Raw genomic sequence first — 17,051 nt, forward strand, 5'->3', positions numbered from 1 at the left:
CAATACCAAAGAGCTATTAGCATAAAAATGGCATTAAAGAGACCTTAACAAATAGCTTCACTTTAATGAAGAGGAGACCAAGGGGCTCTGTTTGCCTTGAGAGAGAGGACTGTTCCCTGGCTGCTGGCTGGAGGGCTCCAGTTTTCTGTCAGGCAAGAGCAGATCAGAGCTCAGGACCATGTAGGGTGGTAACATGCAATACAGAAATCAAATGGAAACCAACAGTTATCCCAGTGATATCTCCAGGCTCCACCTACCTTCCCTCACCCTATAGACTATTTCATCTCTACCTAAATGTCACCAGCTAAAACAGGACTATGCCCCAGCAGACAATTGTGGCCTACGGACATTACCCATCCACCAAACATAGGTGGTCAAGTGCATATGGAGTCAGTTCAGTTATGCCAGGCTCACCCAGGACTGACACTGTCCCACCTCTCCTGTGGTTCTGAAGCAGGAACATTTGTAAACCACAGAGAAGGTGAGGCAAGTGTTTTCAAACCCAGAGTCATTAAGTGTTAAAGTCTTTTTTGCTCATGTTCAAGGAGGTAGTCTGGGCCAGGGGCAGCAAGCAACAGGTACCACTGCAACCTCCACATGAAAAGCAGGGTCATTTCCCGGCCCTGGCATCAAACACGTTCACAGCTGTTCAGCTGATGCACATCTGAAAAGCCTTGAGTGGCCTCTCTCACTTTGTATAAGAAACACTCTTACAGGTCCTGCTGGCACTGCGAGATGGACAGAGTGCTTTTCTTTGGACCTGTGAACAGGTGACAAACAAGCATTGGTCACAGTTTGTCTGGGATGTTTCAGACAGGGCTGTTCTGCTGTTGGATTAGATAGGACCTTCTCAGAGCCCTGCCAGCCCAGCTGTTCTATGAGGCTCAATGGGAATTTCTGGGCCTCCAACCCTACCAACAACTGCTGATAAGAACGGAGTCTTTGCCTCTCTAAGGCCTGCCCATATCCTTATGGATCAGGGAGAAACCTGAGCTGCACCATCCTGCCACCTTCCACACACACTGAACTGACACTCATGTACCCTCTACAAAGTCAACTTATCATATACCCAGACAACAGCTGTAGGCCTCTCTCAGCAGCTGACCCATGATGACTGGGACCCATTGTCAGACACTACAGCAAGCAAAAGCTCATGACCTCTGGGAGCTACCCACAGGTCTAAGCCACATGACTCTGGTTCTCAGATGGGAGAAATCAGCTTTGTTCTGCCGAAGGCCTCTGGGAGGAAGCCGAGCTAACAAAGTAAGTGAGAAACTTCCCAGAAGCTGCTTACACCTGGACAGAGAGGCACTACTCAGCACTGATATGAGAAGACGTGAACCAAAACACCCAAACGGAGAGCCTTGGGACCAGCTGGTTATACAGAAGCAGGCTGGAGAGACCATGGCACCTAGCCTTGCATCAAAGGAAGAGAGCAGTTTCTGGTGAGGGATAATTCCTGAGGTGCCAATTCCTGAGGTTGAAGTGGCCAATGTTTCTTCACTGTTCCTGTGGCTAAGTTTCTGCTGCCTTCACCCTTTGTTGGACAGAGCTGTGCTCTGCCCTTCCCCCATTAGCAGCAGAGCTTCCTCCCCACCCCCACCTTACCTTTTCCCTGCACCCAGCCAGATCTCATTTCCCTTCCACTGGTAGGTGCTCTCTGTTCACTTATTATGCCCTCCTCTCCTATCTTTCTCCATCTCAGGCAGTCACAGGCCACTACCTATCACAACATCTCTTGTGCTTGTGCCCAAAAACTTGCAAAGAACTTTTTTCCAACTACTCAGTTTGTCTAATACAAGATATCACATCTACCCAAAGAACCTTACCTGCCTTGTGCATTCTCAGTGGGGAGAGGTAGGCTCCACCATGTCATCTGAAAGCTGCCACATTTTCCCTCCTCCCAGAGGTGGGAACACACTGGCTTCTTCCTGCTCTTGTTCCTGCTCTCCTTAGTACATGTTTTCAACTCAGCTCATGGCTGTGGCCACTGTCTCCTTTCTGCATCAAAGTGACTCATGCTCTATTCCACGCATTTATGGGAGTTCAAGAGAATTCTTAATTAGCCTGAAAGTGTCACGCTTTCACCAGGAGGGATGAGCTGGGGCCAGGGAATAGACCCCTGCTGATGTGTGTCTTCCTGAGACTGCCATTTCTGTGCAGGCTTTTTATGTTGCTTGTGTAGTTTTACTGAATATGATTTTAATTAACTTCTTGAAGCTGGTGGAACAACCACTGCTAGTAACACTGCAAAGGGATGTTACCTCTAAACCTCTGCAGTTGCCAGAGTAAAGCACATGCACATCTTTCTGCATGTCTTGTGGAGGGGACAGGGGGAAGCAGGATACCCTAGGAAACATGGCCAGATCTCCTTTGGGAATCAGCTCAGAACCTCTCCAACAACCTGCTCTGCCTCACCCTCTGGGCTCAGAGATAGGTCTAGGCAGCAGAAGCCAGGACTTGGAGCTTCAGGCAATGGGCCTTGGTTAGGAAGATGATGTGGGGAAGGGTCACAGTTCTTTTCCTGTTTTGCCTTGGGTTTCTTCTGCATTTTTTGTTTAAAAGCGACCAAGCTCCAACTTCCCCATTTGACAAGCAGCAGCAACAACCCCTCCCCATACACACACTAGGCACACCTAAGAACACAGCCAGGAGCTGAAGCCAGCCAGGGTCATTCCTCACCCTAAGCCTCCATGGCGAATGAGTGGAGCCCCTCTGCAAAGAGTGTTCAGCTGAGGACAGGCTGATAAGAGAGGGGAAGGATCTTGGATAAGAGAAGCTGCCACAGCCACAGCCTGGCTAGGCCTGGGGAGATAGCAGTTTAAAGGAAACCCAGGCAACCTAGCATAATCCAAGCAAAGGGCTCATCCTGCTCACAGCTGGGAACTCATGTTCTGCCTACTGTCAAGGGACCCTTCCTGGCTGCAGGTACATGTGAACACACGCACTCTGCCTGGCCAGGTGTGCAAATCTGTACCTTGCTCTGTGGTGTGAGCACACCTAGAAGTGAGAGCAGAGCACAAGGTCCCCACAGACCACCCTGCTCCCTAGCATGTCAGCACTGGACTGCTTTGCTTGCCATTTAGATAGGGATTCCATTTACTCAGAAAAAGACAGGTTCAGCTCTAGTGCCTTTCCATGGATTCTCTCCTTTTGAAACAAAGGCAGTTGCAAGGTAGGTCAGATATTGCAGCATCCCGCACCATACCCTGAACAGAACTGCTAAGGTGCAGCTTGGGAAGCTTGTAAAGCAGTTTGGAGACTGTCACTCAGGTACACTTCCCTCCAGGGCTTCAAGCCCACCATCTGTAGCAGAGCAAGGAACACAGCTAAGTCTGTTGAGGGCCTGATGCTTGGGGTGACCTGGGGATGGCTGATGAGGGGAAAAGGCATACCTGTGGCGGCAGCGTCGTAAAAACCGCATGATCTTGCGAGCAGCTTGATCCTGTTTCTTGGTGAGCAGACTGCTTCTAAACACAAAGGAGGGAGCATCAGGCAATGGCAGCATTGAGGAGAGTGTAAACACTGAATGGGGGCATTTTGGCCCTACTCTGTTGTCTTGCCTGCTTTGCGCGTACAATACAGTCCAGCTCAAGGCTCGGGTAGACTGGATCATGCAGCGCATCTGCACTTATCACCTATGTTCCCTGCAGCCAGAGAGGAAGTTCCTCCCACTTTCCATTTATTGCGCTCAGTGACTGATCCTTAGCTGCACCTTTGTACAGAGACTGATGTGCAGACTACTGCTTTGATATACTAACTCCTCCACCTGGAAGTGGAGGTTTTTCAGACCCCTCAGATTTTTATTTGAAAGAGCTTTTGGAAAAGCAGACATTTCACAATTAATGCAAAGACAAAACAACCTGAGCAGGCCCAGGGAAGAATCTTAAAGCCACAGCAAATAGAGCACACACCTCTGATTGCAGAGATTGCTCCTCCTGGGGAGAGTATCATTCGGAAAAGCAGATATTTCTTTCACTGCAAAAGCAGCAGGCAGTTTTTATTTATTTATTCGTTTTTGCATGCTAAAGTGTACATGGCCTTTGATTCACAGTGTGTGGACAGGACACTAGGTTTGTCTCTGCACCTCCCATCTCGCAAAACAGCACTGTTTGTCAAAGAATCTCTGCCCCTCCTCCCTCCCATCGGCTTAGTCCCCTGTTCTCTCTGCTGCAAGAGTATGTTTCTGCCCTCCCTTAGGAGACCCACCTGAGTTTCTGTTGTACAATGGCAGCTGCTCGGCGGTTCTGTCTCCTCTTCCCACACTCTTTGTAGCTGCGATAGTACTGCTGAATCAACACTGCTGCTCGGCGACTCTGCTGAAATTTTTTCTGTTCATAATAGCTTCGGAATTTGCTCTGGATAAGGATGGCAGCTTGTGTCATCTTTTTATAAAGTGCATACTGCAGAAGAGACAAAGAGAAGCTCAGGCACGCCAAAGGGAAGCAGGGCCTCCAAGACTCATCTCACCAGAATGTGATGAGAAGCCAAATTCAGTTATGCCTATCTGACTGAGAACTAATCTGAAACAAGGCCCACTGCAAATCAGGAAAGGTACAGCGCTGACTTGAAGACCTAATATATACTGGAAAAATTGTTTAACTCTACAACAGTGCCTGCTAGCAATGGTGTTGTTGTGGCAGTGTGATGTATTTAGCTTCAGACAGGCAGAGCATGTGAGACCTTAAGTAATGACCACCTGCTTTGCTCAAGAGCCCAGTTTACAACAAATGCAAAGTGGGAGGAACTTATTCTCTGTCTACTGCAGGCACACTTGCAAGCAGTGATAAGCTGACTACAGAGGGACTGTTGTTATTTCCCCTTATTACATTCAGCAAAACTCGCTATAAGATGCCAAAAGTCTCTGTTCTGCACAAACAGCTGTTTTCCCACAGAAGCAGAATATAAGTAGCTGGGAGACTGCGGGGGAATGACAGAACTAACTATAAGCAAATGCTGAGAAAGGCACAAATGCACAGAATGTGTAAGAGAACACATTCCTCTCACATTTCCAGGCAAGATGACTGTATCTCTAAAGAGAAAGAAGCTAATTTGCTTTCTCTTGTTCATGGGTTTGTGGCAGGCTTGCCACTTTTGCCTGGCAAGCCCGGCTTGGAGAAGGACACTTTGGATTGGTGGAACATTTTTACCCTGCCCCTGCTCGGAGGGGGAGGGCGTGAGGAGCCCCTGGACCTCATTGAAGACTGCACTTTACAGGTCTGGCAGACTTTAGAGGCGAGGCCTCCAGTGTAGGTAAAAGCCCAGCATGCTCAGCACACCGGGCAGTAACGGTGAGGGACACTGGAGAGGGAAGAGCCTCCACGGGATCCCTTCTTTGCCCCAGGCCGGCACACGGAGTTTAGGCTCTGGGAACCGCATTGAGGCAGCTTGAGCCTGCATCCTCAGCAGAGGGCTGAACGGAGTGGTATGCAGACTGGCACATGGAGAACCTGCCCTGGGAGCAGCTTGAGCTTGCTCAGGTTAGCCCCGGCATAAGCCAGATAACCAGAGCCCTGCAGTGTGGCCCAACCAAAGAACTAAAAGAACCCCAGAGCCTAGAGCAGGGCCCAGGAAAGGGAAGGCCTAGACATAAGCTGGAAAAACCCTCGGTGCCCAAAGTGGGGCACAAGGCCAGGAGGGGAGGTCTCAGAGTGATGCAGACAACGCTGCTGGGGCCTCTGATTGAGTGAAGGGCTCTGAGGCCTGGTTGATGGCTCTTCGAAGAAAACTGTAAGTTGCTGGTGGAGCTGGGTCCCACAAGAGAGGCATTCCTGAAATAAGGCAACCCCCAACCAAGAGGGAAGCCCCAGGTGGAAGTTTCCCTCCCAGCTAGAGCCATAGAAGGGGAAGCACCCCTTGCTAGCTGGGATCCAGGGGTAAACACGCCTTATATTGTGTAAAACTGTGCCTCATATTTTTTATAACTGTTATCATAATTATGAATATGTTTTACAAAATATTATGGAATTGGGTTAGTTTGGTATAATGAGTTTTTGGCTTATCATATTGTAAATATTTATCTGTATACCTTTGGTGTTGTTAAAAGATATTGCTAAGAATATTTTTGGAAAGTTTTCTTTTGTTACCTATTAGTATATTTACCTATATATATATATATATATATATATATATATACACACACACACACACACACACACACACACACACTGAATAAGAAATAATCTGTATATTATAATTCAATAAACTGTTAATAGTTAAGAGCATTGGCATGCAGTTGATTCTATAGAGGAAAAAGTGTCCTGCGCTCAAATCACTGGTGTCCTTCTCACAGCACTGCCGCCTGCCTCATCTATCCCTTCCAACTGAGGACAGGCACACTCTTGGGTGTTCCCAGGTTACAGTTTGTTCTGCGCTCTGCTCTGACACTGAGAGTGGAACAGCTAGAGTGCCTGGTCTCAGCATCTGTAAGGGTGGGGATGCTGCACTGACACCCAAACAACCAACAAACCCAAGCTCACTGGGGCCCATCACTACAGCATTTTAGAATGTGTTTGGATCAAACCAGTTCAGGGTTGGGGCTGCTGGAGTGAGCACACCTTGAAGCACTGCTGCCCAGAGAGACTTCTGTTTTTCAGAGCTGTAAAAAGCATCTGCTGGAATGCAAATCTGCCCTCAGGCCCCATCACACTCTAAACCCTCTTCCATCCCTGGTTATTCCCAGACCAGGGACCCTTGAAGTCTCTAACTCCATGTCCACAGAACTTGGGCTCTGAAGTGGTGTTCTCTGGTCCAACAGCTCCTCAGCTTTCTACAAGGTACCCAAAGGACCAGGTGAGAAACTGCTCAACATGTGCAGGATGTGCACCTCCTCTGGACTCACTCCTGGCACAGAGCCCAGAAATGCACCAATGGCTTGGGGTTGTGTATACAGTTCCCTCAGTTAATGTATTCTATTGCAGGGTCTACTAACAAGCTTTCCCTTATGTAGCAGGAGACAATTACTCAACAGCCAACTGCAGAGCAGAGCTGTATTCTATTCCTGGAAGGAACTTTAACAGAATCTTTGTTTCATGTTTCTTCTTTTTGAAATAGCCCATGAAGAAAGCTTCTGTTTACAGCAGCCACATGTATTCAGGAATGTTACAGCATGTGAGCTTTTAATCCTCTAAGAGATAAGGGCAGACGCTAGATCATCTGTGAAGGCTGTTCTGGGGTTCATAGCAGATGTTTGCAGTGACTGTTAGCCCTCTTTTGACAAACACAGCATCTGCAACTGAAAGGCTGTCATCCCTGGTTAGTTTGCCAACCTCCATTCGCTCATTGCAGGGGAAAGGCAGCATGCAGCCTGCAGGCCCACCCCTACACACGCCCATGCTATGCATCACCTTACTGAGGAGCTGTCTTTTTCTATGATAGGCATGTGGACTAACTCTGGCATTTACCAAATTTCACTCTTTGGAATTGAAGCAGTCATTGGGTGCTGGCTGTTTTGCCATCATTGCTATTCCCTCCCCATATAATTTAATAAGTAAATGAAACAGATTTTGGTTTTAAATTAGCTGTTGTAAAACACCCACTTACAGGCTGATCGTTCTCTTTCCAAGTCTTAGTCCAGATGGGACTTGAGCGGCTGAGTTACAAACCCCTGAACAGAAGGGCTTAAAAGTGGAAACAGTGATGCTTTGGTTTAACCCTAAAGGCACTCCAAGATAACATGACACTGTCAGGAGGGATGTGACAGTGGGAACTGCAGCCCAGGCACCCAGGATGCCACTAGACCGGCACACAGTATCATGGGATCCCTTCACCTGCCCTGCCTTCTGGTCAGTGGAAAGTACGAGGACAAGGGATAAAAGAGCGGTGTTCACCACCCCTCAAAATGAGCTGCCACCAGGCATTGTCTTTTCCTAGCCCAGTGTCACCAAACACACATATGTAAGAGTGGGCTTCACTACTGTACTTCTGCAACGCCAGGACATGCTCGCGGCATGGCAGCTAACATCTCTTCTCCAGTGGGAATGTGTCTGTTGCACAACAATCTAACTAGCATGTATTTGCTATTGGGCACTATCAAATCATTGCACTGAACACCAAGGTTTTCCTTATTTCTGCTGAACATGGAAATCTGAGACCCAAGGGAAGCAGTTTTTGAAACAGCATTTGTGTATTCATTACCTTCAAGGCTATCCAAGTAAGCTTGGGGGAGAAACAGAAAATACAAGGTTAACATTAGTTCTGCAAATAAAGAATTGAGAAAAACCCAAACAATCTTCTCTCAAAAGCAACATCACCCAGGCCCAGGACCAGCTTTAAGCAGGTTGAGAGAAGGGATCCATGTTCTGGAATCACAGGAAACTTCATGCTAGTACATGTGCCTTTACATGTATGAATCACAGCTGTGGTCCAACTGAGTAATGCTTCCCTAATCACCATTTCAATCAGACAGTTCCATCAGAGCAGGAATCTGTCTTTCCCTCCAGGATTCTAATCCTGTGTGTTAGTCCAAGACTGGGGGAGGAGTTCATTAGAACTGGTGCTACTAGGCTGGCATTGTTCCCATTTAAAAAAATCATCTTTTTCTGGGGTTGAGAAGTCAGCCTAAATCTTGTCTCCAGAGCAGATTCTGGTGCATGGTCTCAGCTCCGGGGTGGCTTAGATAAAGTTAAATACTGGCTTTCCAGTATTTTTAAATTTGGCATGTACAAAAGAAGGCCCCCCCCCCACCTTCCTTGGCTGACAGTCTTGAGCACAAAACCAACTTCAATTTCACAATGAAATTTGGCAAGTTCCTAGCCAGAAGTACAGTGTCACCATACCAGTATGTAACAAGGTTACACGGGTTACTGGGAAATAATGCTTGTTCCTTCTGTCCCATCTCAAACATGCTGTTGCACCTGCATGATTGTTCTGGGTTCAAACTGGCCTGTCACTCATACTTGAGGAAAGATTGGTTTCTTCTGCACTGTTGGATAGCACAGTGCATAATAAAATAGGGAAAGCATATGCATCAGAATTCCCTCCAGGAGAAATGGTGTTCAATTCAGGATCGTTCCTTCTCTTTGGAGCTCAGTTGCAATGTAACTTATTAACCGAAAGCCAAGATGATCCTGAATTTAAGACAATCCCCCAATACTTAGATTCTATACATAGAAAATACATAAAATTATTATAATTTTCCACACATAAAACCTTGATTGGAGGATTGTTTTAAATTTGTCCCCACCACTACTGCAGCACGGAAAACAGTAGTAGGCAGCAGGCAGTGCAGAGCAAGTAGCGGGGGAGGAGGGTGGTAGGGAGCAGGCAGTGAAAGAGCTAAGGTAGCTTGCTGCCTGCCACCTGCTCCCCCCCACAGCCTCAAGTCCCTGCTCCCTTCTCCCATATCCACCCCACCCCAACACTGCTTCTGCCACCCCTGTCTCTCCCTTTCCCTGTGCAGCCACAGTCCAGCTTCCCTTCCCTTCCCCTGAACCCTTATTTCTGATCCCTGCCTGCCCTTCCCCTCCTCTCCCCACATCCTTGCTCTGGCACTGGCAGGCTCTCCCCCACTCTAGCCTGAGGCACAGAGCAGGGCCAGACCAGCTCCACAGCAGAGGCACAGAGCCAGCACCATTACTATGAGCTACATTCCCCAGACTGGAGTGGGGATGAAGCCTGCAAGCATTGGTAAGCAAGGTGGGGCAGACAAGCAGCAGCTATGGCTCTGGCTCCAGCCCAGGGTTGATGCTAGACCACTGCCCTGTACTCAATTCCAAGACTTTTCCCCCCTGCCATGTTAAATGTGGCAGACCTTATCTCAGAATCAAATATGGTAAATAAAGGTAAAAGACTTTAAATGCTGCATAGTGAAAAGCACGTGTTGGGGGCTTTTCCCCCTTTGGGCTCATTCCCAATGCAAAGTGCCTGTGCCTGTGCCTGTGCCTGTACCTGTGCCTGTGGGGGCTTTGTGATTGCACAAAAAGGGCAAGCCTTGCTTACCTGTTTATATTTTCGGTAACAACGCTGAATGACTGCAGCAGCCACTTCCTGCTGCTCCCGGAGGGGACGGCCCTGCACAAAGAAGTGAAAAAAAACAATGACTAGCAAACTGAGTGGGCAAACCAGAAGGGAAGATGTAAAATAGTGGTCTGCTGCAGCTGGCAAGGGCTCTGATTCCTGGCTCCTTCCTGCTCAGCTCCCACCAGCAGACACTGAGAAAAAGGTTTCATTAGCAACTGGTAAAGGAGACAGAGACCCTCTGATTCCTCTGTAGACAATGAGCCAGTAGCTGGCAGAACAAGATGAAAACAGGTGGCTGACCAAAGGCTGAATCTTCATGAATGTACTTAGAGAGTCACAGGGCTTCCACTAGAGCAACACTGTCCGCCAAGGTGGAGCTGGGGCTGGGCATCCTGACTCCACTGGCCTGTTAAACCAAATCAGCAGCATGCAAGACATGGCATAAAATATAAGGGGTGAGAGGAAGAGGCCAGGAGGACACACTGGGGAACCTCTTGTATCCTGTAAACATATATTATTTGCATTTAATTTCCTGGCAGACTCTGCTTCCTTCCCCCTCCCCCCCTCCCCCCGAGGCACATCAGCACAGCAGACTTAAGTGTCCAGGGCAAACTTACAGGAGAATGGGGAGGCAGGGCACATGTGGTTCAAAGAGTGGGTTGAGGGCAGGGGGCACAGTTTTGTGAGTGGGAAGGACATGGCAGGATGTGGTGCATGGGTCCAAGAGTGGGGGTGAGGGGAGGGGAGTCTTACCCAGCCAGGAATGTCTAAACAATCCTGGCTGAACTGTTGCCTCCATCTGCTCTGTTCATCCTGGATCTGTTGCTCTTACAAACAACAGTAGCCAGGAACTGTTTTGGAATTCCCAGCCCAGCAATGCTGCTTAGGTGCAGACTCCATAGGAAGTTGGGAGTGATTCCAATGCCCCTCATAACTTGGCACCTGGGGTGGGTACACCCTCTCTCCCACCTTTAGTTATGCTATTGCACTAGTGACTCACCTTGTATTTCCTGAACACAGTCTGGACAAGTTTGGCAGCTTCATAGAGCTCTCTCTGCTCATGATCAGACAGAGTTAGCTGTGCAAACTCGTTCTCAACCTTCTCGCTGGTGGACGCACTCAGAAATTCTGACCAGTCTGCTGCTGAGGGAAGGCTGGGTTTCTCAAAAGCTGTTTCGCTGATTGGTGAGCCGACCGGGCTCAGGCTGGTGTTTGAAGAAGGGGTCAGGGGTTCACTATACAAACTTCTGAAACCAAAGCCAGAGTGTGAACATGGTCACATGAGCACATGGTGGCTACTGCTGTCTGACACATTCTGCTACTCTCTGCCAGAGTGGAGCTTGAGTTTAGACAACTTTTAGGCCGCACTGACCTCCTAGTACCTGCCGTGCGTGAGCATGCATTTGGCTTTGGGAGGAATTGGGCACCGGTTGGACTATGGCCTGGCTACAGCGTCTGGGAAACAAGTTCTACAAGTCTGATTTATCCCCGTGATGTTTTTTCAGGGCTTTTCACTGTAGAAAGTTGCCTGGTATAGTGAAAGATGAACAGACAGGGGTTGATGAAGCCACCAGAGGAGGCTCTCTGATGCAACTGAGCTGCTGTCACTCAGAACAGCCCTGCCCATGACTCGAGACAAGGTCAGCTCTGAAATAAGGTTGGTCTCAACTGGCTCTTCAGGCACAGTTTGAATTCAGACTAAGTTTAACAGCAAAGGAAAGCTGCATGTTATGACCCTGGGTGACCCCAGAAATGAAGGGGATGCTTCCAGGCTGCAGCAGGCATCCCACTGGGGCTGCCTCATCTGTCCTGTCCCTACCACAAGCACCACTTCCATTAAGCTCCTTCTTCACTAGAAGCTCTGAAGTCAGGGCCATGTCACAGACCACACTGGTCCAGGCTTGGAGCCTTGAATCACCAACCTCTGTCTGTGATGTGGGAAGGACATGATCATCCTCACCAAGGCACTGACCTGCACAGAGGAATGCCACTCTTGAGTCCAGGACTCTAGTCTGCATGTGTGTGGGAACGTGAGTAGTTATGTAACATGGGACACGTTTCGACTACATTCTCAGACCATCAAACACTCATCATCTTTGTGATGCAGACGACAAGGGGGAAGGGTGCACAGCTGCCCTGTCCTTCTCACAGATACCCTCTGATGGCCTTGTCAGACACCCAGTAGCACCTGCAGCCCTCAGATCATCTTACACCCAGTTAGGCACAACATGTAGGTAGAAGCCTGTAACTGAGTTCCTTGCCCTTCAGCATGTGACAAGGAACAGAGGCTGCAGTTCAGGAAGGACACATAACAAGAAGGTGTTCATTGGGTAATAGCACCTGGGTCTGAGCTGGAGAATCCAGAGAGGAATCCATTTCTCAAGCCCCTATCACTCAGCACTGAATATAACCACTGAGACCCTCTAACATGCCCTTGCTTTAGAATTTGGCTGCTGTGTGGCTAGTGCTGGCTTTTATCCTCTTGTCCTTGCTTTGGGGAAAATGACTCAGTGGAAGTTAAAGGCTTGGGACATGGTTTGTGGAATTAGGGATGCTGGCCCAGAGCTTCCACATGTGGAGTTCCTGCTCGCCTATCCTGCCCTAAGGCTTGAGAGATCAGGAAACAGACCCTAAGTTCTCAAACACTCACTTCAGTCTCATGGCTTCCTAATACAGTGTGAGGTCATCCAGGCCCCAAAAGAACTGTCTGCCTGGCTGTGCCCTCTTCTGCCTCACACTCCATGTCCAACAGGGTCTTCTTTGCTGCATGTTTGCCCTGTTCTATCAATTCACAGCAGTCCCCAGCAGCAAGGTGTCAGCATTGCCTGGTGTTTGCATGTGCAAGACCAAGCAGGAAAGTTCTAGTCTCCTTTGCATTAAATTTGATTCAAAAGCAATTCCAAGGACTTAGAAACACACACACACACACACACACACACACACACGCACACGCACACACCTGCAGTGAAAGAGGGGCATGTCCATGACTGCCTCTGGATTCATCACCAACCTGATCTGCGCAGCACTTGGAAGATGGTCGACATCAGCAAGGTAACTGGCCAGCCAGCTCATGGTGGTGCTAATGGCAGCACCATCTGTCCTCTCCACCAGCGGCGACTCCATTGGCACAAAGTTCTCCCGCTTGATCCTGTCAGGTGTTGCTTCAATGATGTGCTCTGCCAATGTCATCATATTCACCTGGGAACAGGCAGACAACAGCCATGCTCATGGGCTGCTGAGCAATGTCTCAGACCTCCCTTGCTGCTTTTTGCCAGCCCTGACACTCCAGTATTTCTGTTTAGAAATAAATGTACCTAATTTGGGTTTTCACTGTGCCTCTGGCTGGATTGGCCTTCCTGCCCCTCCCAGACTTTGTTTGTCACTGCTGTACTCAAATATTTCAGAGCATCATGCAATTCCCCCACCCAAAGAGATAGAAAGAGCTACACAGTGCAGCCTTAATCCACTGCAGCCTCACTCCTTCCAAAGCTCTGGTGTTGGCAGCACCAACACTCTGCACAGACAGTATTCCTTTATTTACACCAAATAAGGCAAGATAGTTGCTCCAGGTAGCATGCATGAGCCCCTCAAGGAATATGACAAGGCATGGATTGCCTCTATGCTCTAATGGGTGCTTGCCTGTACACACAAGGTGACAGTGAGGCTTGAATATCTGGAGTGGATTTGTTTGATACCACACATTAACTTACACCCACACTTGGCTCAGTTCAGCAGTAATGTCGTGCAACAGCTATGATATATTTTCTGATGTCATCTTTGCCAAATTATGCAAATGTTTATGTTCAGAAATGGTTAAAAATCTTCTATTACCAGAGTCACTAACTGTTGTTGTTAACCCTAAACAGTCCAGTAACAAGGAGTACCACTTCCTTGGTGGGAGCAGCAAAAAATCCTGCACATAATCAATGGTTGGTGTGGGACAGTGCCTGCCACTGCTGTCATACACCAAAGAACAGGTGGTCTGACTAGTGATAGCACCAGCCAATAGACAAAGGTCCAAAGGGTAAGTGGGGTCAAAACCAGAGTCAGAGTCCAATTAAGGCCAAAATGCTGGGCAGAACAAAGTCAGGGATTGAGTCAGGTCAACTACCCATGAGAGCCAAGTCCCAACAATCCGAAGTGTGAGGCAGAGGCCAAAGTCCGATCAGGGTCAGCAAATGACCTCATCTTGAATCAGGGCGCAGAAGCAAGGAAGCAGTGCAAAGGATAGCAAGGCTCCTGCCGCATGACAGTGTCCCCAGAAACGCTTATATAGTTGGAAGTATCCAGTCAGGAGCTGGGAGACACTGGCCAGTGGAAAGCCCTTTCAGAGTGGGACCCCTTTCCTTGTTCTGCTTCCTTCCATAAGCTGTGGCTTGGTGGAGGGCCAAGCAAGTATTTTGTCCCCAAGTCTCTAGATTGGGGGTTCAGGATTGTGTCCTGATGTTATCCCCTCTCTTATACCCAACTTCCAGGCAGGCTGACCACAGTTTTCCCAGGTGCTTTTAATAGAAAGCATGAAGTAGTGCTGGGGCAGGTACTGGTTTCCAGGTGTAGTCTTCCAGACCATATTCTTCCCAGTGTCCCTGGAAGAATAACCAGCTGTGTTGAAATTCTGAATCTGAGATTTCCCAAATGCCATATTCTTCATTCCCCTGCACAACAACAGGAGGAAATGGCTGGGTTCTGTGTGGAAGGGATTTTTCTGTATTCAGCTTTAACAACATGTGGAATACTAAGTGAATTTTGGGGGTCTGGGGAGGCCACAGTTTGTACACGATGGTGTTGATTTGATGGACTATTGGATACAGCCCAATTTGCAGAAGGGTCTCTCTGTGCGTATGTGCTCAGGGGATAACCATACCTTCTGGCCAATGATATAGGTCAGGCCTGGCTGGTGTCAATGGTTAACATAACATTTTAGGTTTCTCTGGCTTAGTTTACTTATTTCTTCAAATCCTCCTATATATGATGAATGTACTGCAGCCATTTAGAGGCCACAGGTTTGGGAAAGATCTAAGGCAGCTCAGTGTGGAACTGAGGATGGAAACCTTTATTTGCAAATGGACAAGGAGGACAAATTATCCTGTTGGTAACTGCTGTAGCAATGAAGGTATTGCTCCAGGATTTGACTTACTCTTTTAGCCAGGCCACTGGATTAGAGATGATATGATATGACAGGTGGGACTGAAGTCCAAGTAGGCACAGGGCCTCTTGCCAAAATGAGGAGGTAAACTGAGACACTCTCTCTGAGATTAAATGCTAAGGGAGTCCACAGAGGTGGACCATGTGGATATCCAGAGCTGTGATTTCTCTTTGATAGTAGGTAACACAATGCAGGGAATTAAATGTTCTTTTTTCATAAAATTGTCTAGCACTATCAGCATGGGAGGCCAGTCTGGTAAAGACAGAAGCCACTTGTAGTCAGTCCAACAGTTCCAAGACGAAGGGCAAGGAGCATATTCTGGGTGCTAATTTGGGTTAGTACCTGCTAATCTACAGAGGCACAGACTCTCATCTCCCTGCCCACCCCTCTCCTGCCTCTATAAATAAGACCAGTGTCCTGACAGGTGAAGTGGATTTCCTAATAAATCTCTTAGCTAGGTTCTTTTGGAGATCCTTGTACAGAGTGATTAGCTTGGGTTTGGATAGGACTTATATTTACTCTATGGGTATCTTTGTCCCAGGCTGGAATTCAATAGTACAATCATAGTCCCAAAATGGGGTGTGTGTCCAAGTTCTTTTTTTCCGGGAACGTTGACAGTCCCTATATTTGGAGGGAAGGTCTACTACCATGTCAGGGGGGCAGGTCTGTCCTCAGTGTCAAAGGTATGGATGCTCCTAGGAACTTCTGAGCAATGGGCTCCCAGGCATTCCAGCAGTGTCTCTGGAAGTAACTGGAGTAACACTGATTTCCTGCAACTTTCACAGCACAATGGGGTCATGCAGCAGTAGCCAGGTTATCCCCAGCATTAGAGGAAAACGTGGAAAATGGATTACCCTGAAGCTCAGCATTTCCAAACGCCCTTGGATGTCTACCTCCAGAGAAGCATCTCCTGCATTAGTGGTCTGGAGGACAGTATGGACCTATCAATGGTCTCCTGCATTAGTGGTCTGGACTGGCTGTCTAAGGGATCATGTAATCTCTGTGTGGTCTCCTCATCCATGAAGCAGTCAGAAGACCTAGAGTTGAGAAGAGTGGTCAGCTCCAGGAATGGCTGAGGTGAGCCAGGTATATACAGCCATTGGACCAATTGCAGCTGAGGGTCTGAACTATGAGGCAGTGAGTGGGCCCCACTAAACCCTGAAGCTAGATGGGTATTGTGCGTAGTTCCCAGGCCTACCCCACTTAGTGGGCCTGTGCCTTGGCATTTTCTGAACCCTCCCAATTATGGGCTGCACAGAAGGCAATGGTTTGCCAGGGGTCACCACTATAGAGGCATTGGTGGTGCTGTTGGGACCATTCCCATTTCTCAGGAGTGAACCTTCAACAACTCCCATCTACCTACATGGACTCAGAACAGGTGTAAGTATCAAAGGTGGTGTGGAATGGGGAAGCCAAAGGTGGCAACCTCTTTTCTTCTTGATGCCCTTTTAGCCTGTTGTCAAGTCTGATGACCAACTCAATAAAGGTATTTTGGCTGGAGAGTACCTCCACATGGTAGTTCTTGACTTTTTCTTAGACCACCCCCCCATTGGAACTGGATGGCCTCATTCCAGTCTGTGTCAGCTGCATAACAGCAAAAGTGGGCTGCACAGAAGGTTGCCATGCCTGAACCTAGGTGGAGCTGTTTTTGGTTCATCACAGAGCTGTTTCTGGTTGATCACATATTGCAGACAGAGCCCCAAGTTCTGCATCCCCCAATGCTTCTCTAATAGTTGGGGAGGCCCAATCTAGTAGGGAATCCCCCATTAATAGGCTGATAACAAAGGTCACCTTGGCTTGATTGCTGGCATATGTACAAGGGCATGTTAGAAAGAAGAGATAGTACTGGTTCATAAAGCCCCAGAAACATGACAATCAACATTAAATCTGGGGGTAGTTGGATTACCAGGTGCTGGTCCAGTGAATGTCCTCAGAAAGAGTCATT

At 48.2% G+C, this 17,051-nt stretch overlaps 1 protein-coding gene across 1 annotated transcript in view; it reads right to left on the reverse strand.

Annotated features, from left to right (window-relative positions):
• CAMTA1 (calmodulin binding transcription activator 1) overlaps positions 1-17,051 on the reverse strand; it is a 1,745,066-nt gene that overhangs the window by 15,199 nt on the left and 1,712,816 nt on the right. Inside the window, exons 16-21 of the mRNA XM_019511533.1 lie at positions 12,971-13,158; positions 10,961-11,207; positions 9,940-10,011; positions 8,137-8,157; positions 4,210-4,403; positions 3,396-3,470 (exon numbers count right to left, since the gene is read on the reverse strand). Of these exons, the coding sequence (XP_019367078.1) occupies positions 3,396-3,470; positions 4,210-4,403; positions 8,137-8,157; positions 9,940-10,011; positions 10,961-11,207; positions 12,971-13,158 (797 nt within the window). The remainder of the gene's footprint in view (positions 1-3,395; positions 3,471-4,209; positions 4,404-8,136; positions 8,158-9,939; positions 10,012-10,960; positions 11,208-12,970; positions 13,159-17,051) is intronic.

The sequence above is a fragment of the Gavialis gangeticus genome, unplaced genomic scaffold (genome assembly GCF_001723915.1).
Source record: "Gavialis gangeticus isolate Ggan-Ray unplaced genomic scaffold, GavGan_comp1, whole genome shotgun sequence".
NCBI classification, from domain to species: domain Eukaryota; kingdom Metazoa; phylum Chordata; order Crocodylia; family Gavialidae; genus Gavialis; species Gavialis gangeticus.